The sequence below is a fragment of the Quercus lobata genome, chromosome 2, assembly GCF_001633185.2.
Source record: "Quercus lobata isolate SW786 chromosome 2, ValleyOak3.0 Primary Assembly, whole genome shotgun sequence".
Lineage (NCBI taxonomy): Eukaryota > Viridiplantae > Streptophyta > Magnoliopsida > Fagales > Fagaceae > Quercus > Quercus lobata.
The window spans coordinates 102,274,736-102,278,997 of NC_044905.1; the positions used below are offsets into that span (position 1 = coordinate 102,274,736).

At 48.5% G+C, this 4,262-nt stretch overlaps 1 protein-coding gene across 1 annotated transcript; it reads right to left on the reverse strand.

Moving 5' to 3' along the window:
- Window positions 1-3,304: 3,304 nt before the first annotated feature.
- LOC115974081 lies at window positions 3,305-3,748 on the reverse strand. The gene has a single exon (XM_031094298.1). The coding sequence runs from the start codon at window positions 3,746-3,748 to the stop codon at window positions 3,305-3,307; it is 444 nt and encodes a 147-aa protein (XP_030950158.1).
- Window positions 3,749-4,262: the final 514 nt, after the last annotated feature.

Genomic DNA, 4,262 nt, shown 5'->3' on the forward strand with positions numbered 1-4,262 from the left:
TTGGGTCCAAGCTTTCCCCATGATGGATTTTTGGCAGTACTCACAACTTTTCTCAGCACTAAGTCCCCTAGCGCTAGCTGTCTAAGCTTCACGTTGGCATCATATCCCTGTTTGATCTTTTAATGGTAATAGGCCAACTGGACCATTGCCTTTTCTTTTCGTTCGTCAATCAAATCTAGGTTTTTCCCCAGTAGTTCGTCGTTACTATCTGAGGTGAATAAGCTCGTCCTCAGTGTTGGGAAGTTTGCCTCTAGAAGGATAACAGCCTTAGCTACATATGTCATGGCAAAAGGTGTCTCCCTTGTTGACCGCTGTAGGGTAGTCCGATAGGTCCATAGGACGTGCAACAACTCTTCCACCCATCTTTCCTTGGCGTCATCCAGTCTCTTCTTCAGCCCGTTAACTATGACCTTGTTGACAGCCTCAGCTTGCTCGTTTCCTTGAGGACAGGCTGGAGTTGAGTACTTGTTAGTGATCCCCAACTCGCAGCAGTATCTTCTGAAGGCCTTGCTGTCAAACTAGAGTCCATTGTCTGAAATGAGGGTGCGAGGGACCCCGAATTGTGTAACAATGTTTCTCTAGATGAATTTCTTAGCATCCACATCCCTGATGTTGGCCAGAGGCTCAGTTTCGACCCATTTAGTGAAGTAATCTGTGCCGATCAGTAGATATCTCTTATTCCCTGTTGCCGTTAGGAAAGGTCCTACAATATCCAGGCCCCACTGGGCGAATGGCCACGGACTGGACAGAGGGTTGAGGGTCCCACCTGACTGATGAATATTCGGGGTGAACCTTTGGCACTGGTCACACTTTTTAACATACTCTAGGGCTTCCTTCTGCATCCCCAGCCACCAATATCCCTGGGTAATAGCTCGGTGCGACAGAGATCTTCCTCCTGTGTGACTCTCACAGATCCCTTCGTGCAGCTCTTCAAGTAGTAGTTCTGATGCCTCAAGGTGGACACACAGTAAATATAGCCTGGAATATGAGTGTTTGTACAATTTGTGGTCCTCGAACAATCAGAACCGAGGATTTTTCTTCGTGTTTTCTCTGCCTTCGAATTTTCCTCGGGTAAGATGTCATCTTTGAGGAACCTCACCATAGGGTCCATCTAACTAGGGCCCATTATGACTTTATGAACATGGACCATGCCTTTGACTGCTTCATTCACTCTGTCCAGATGCTCAACAAGAATAATTCTAGGTAGATCCCCTGTTGAGGAGGTGGCTAGAGTGTTTCCACTTCTGGGGACATGCGACAAGCTGAAAAACTCGAAGCCCTGCTGTAAGCATTTGACCCGGCTTAATGACTCTTGCATCCTTGTATCTCTGGCCTCTAGTTCTCCCTTTACCTGGCCTATTACCAGTCTCAAGTCCGAGAACATCTCCGCTACTTTTCCTTCCATTTTCTGTACCATGGCAATTCCTTGTAGCAGGGTCTCATACTCGGCCTCGTTTTTCGTGGCCGAGAACCCGAGTCTCAGGGACTTCTCTATGATGGTCTGCTCGGGAGATATTAGGACTAGCCCCACTCCGGATCCCTTTTGGTTTGCTACGCCATCAACTTACACCCTCCAACATGGAGGTCCTGGTATAGAGATTACTCCAACCGATTTTCCATCCATGTTCCGCTCCTTTACCATTACTTCTATTGGTGGTTCAGCAAATTCGGCTACTAAGTCAGCTAGGACCTGGTCCTTTATAGAGGTTGGAGGCATGTATTTGATGTCAAAAGCTCCTAGGATTGTGCTCCATATGGCAATCCTTCCAGTGTAATCAGCGGTTCGAAGTACAGACTTCAAGGGTAGTTGGGTTAGAACAACCACTGTGTGGGCTTGGAAGTAATGGGGAAGCTTTCGCGTGGCGTGGACCACAGTCAGTATGGCCTTCTCTAGGGGTAGGTATCTGACCCCAGCTTCATACAGCGACTTACTCACGTAATAGATTGGCTTTTGGATGCCATTGTCATCCCGTATTAGCACCAAGCTCACAAAATGGGGGGCCACAGCAATATATGCGTACAGAACTTCATTGGCCTCGGGACTGGACATGATAGGTGGCCGGGATAGGTACTCCTTGAGTTGTTGGAAGGCCATAACACAGTCCTCAGACCACTCAAACCCCTTCCACTTGTTGATCAAGAGATAAAACGGTCTATATCTATCCGCTGACCTGGAAATGAATCGATTGAGGGCTGCGATCATCCCAGTAAGCTTTTGGACCTCTTTTACATTTTGTGGCAGTTTTAGGTCGTTTATAGCCTTGATCTGGTCAGGGTTAACCTCAATTCCCCTATGAGTAACCATGTAGCCCAAAAACTTGCCTGACCCCACGCCAAATGAGCATTTGGAAGCATTCAGGCGCAGCTTATGCTTCCTCAAGACGCCAAAGGTGCTGCCGAGGTCCCCTAAATGCTCAGACACCACTTTACTCTTCACCACCATGTCATCGACATAGATTTCAACGTTCTTGCCCAACTGTGGTTCGAACATTCTTGTCATCATCCTTTGATAAGTGGACCCTGCGTTCTTCAGACCAAACGACATCACCTTGTAATGGTATTTCCCAGTTGGTGTCACGAAGACTGTTTTCTCCTGATCCTCCAACGCTAGTGGTATTTGATGATAGCCTTGAAAGGCATCTAAGAAGCTCATCCGAGGATCGCCTGCTGTCGCATCCACTAGCAAGTCTATCCGAGGCATTGGGAACGGGTCCTTAGGGCACGCCTTATTTAGGTCTGTAAAGTCCACGCAAACTCGCTATTTCCCACTTTTCTTCTTAACCACCACAGTGTTAGCCAGCCATTCGGGGTAAAAGACTTCTTTGATAGCCCCAATACGCTTAAGCTTCGCCACTTCGTCCCTAATCGCATCGGCATGCTTTTTTGACGAGTGACGGGGTTGTTGCTTCTTGGGAGTGATGGCCGGGTTGACATTGAGGTGATGGCAGATGAAGGTTGGGTCAATCTCGGGGGCATCGCAGGCATCCCATGCAAATACGTCAATATTTCTTGTAAGGAACTTAATCAACTCCTCCTTCTCTTGAAGAGGCAACTGAGCCCCTACTCGGAAGAATTTCTTCTGGTTGCTGCCAATAACCATCTCTTCTAGATCTTCGCATTTTGCCTCCTCGGTAGTTGTGTCATGGAGCAAAATCGGGGCCTTTGATTGCTATAAATTCTTTTCAGCGGAGGTCGAGGACTCCGCATTGAGCCAATGTGAGACGGCCACTACTACGCACTGCCTTGCCGTGGGTTGGTAACCACGGATTTCAAAAACTTGGTCCCCTGATGGGAACTTCACCTTCTAGTGCAACGAGGAAGCAACAGCTTCTGAGGTATGGAGCCAGGGTCTATCGATAATGGCCGTACAGGGGGAGTAGGTGTCCACCACGATGAAGTTCACCTCCACTATCTCTGGGCCGGTCTGAATGGGCAACCTAATCATGCCTATTGGGATGACAAGCTTCCCGTCAAAAGTCATCAGAGGGGAGTTGTAGGGCATCAAATCCTCTAGTTTTAACCCTAGCCCCTTGTAGAGGTCGGGGTACGTAACCTTGGCAACACTACCGCCATCCACCATCACTCTTCTTACATCGTAGTCCCCGATTCTGAGGGTGATCAACAGCGCATCGTCGTGGGGCTGGATGGTTCTCATCTTATCTTCCTCTGAAAAACTCAAAATGGGACAAAAGTTCATTCTGGCCCTCTTCGGCCCTGGTTGGGACTCCTTGGCCGGCAATTGAGCCATCAATAACACTCGTGCAAGGTGCGTGCTTATTCTCCCTGGCACGGCCACGATTACGTTGATCGTTCCTACGGGTGGCCTCAGGGCAGCATCCCTCCTGGCTTCTTAATGGCCTTGATGACCACTGGAATGATGCAGAAGGTGCTTCAGCTTTCCTTCCCGGACTAACTGGTCCAGGTGGTTCCAGAGGTTCTTACAGTTCTCCGTGGTATGACCATGGTCTTAGTGGTATTAGCAATAAAAGTTCTAATTGCGCTTCGAGGGTTCTCCTCCATCTTATTCGGCCACCTAAAGTATGGCTTGTTCTTGATTTTCTCCAAAACCTAATGTACTGGTTCTCGAAATACGGTGTTGATAGTTTGTGCATTGGTTGTTCCGGGTTGCCCTACGAGGTCCCTTCTCGGGCGGTTGCTGCTATACCGGTCCGACCTGAAATCCCTCATCTCCTGAGGGATAACCTTCTCTTTTCCTCTTCCCTACAACTGGTCTTCTTCCACTCGCTTATACTTGTCGATGC

What these genes read in the sequence shown, in the direction of transcription:
- LOC115974081 (XM_031094298.1), bottom strand. Translation starts at nt 3,748, where the DNA reads ATGGCTCAATTGCCGGCCAAGGAGTCCCAACCAGGGCCGAAGAGGGCC.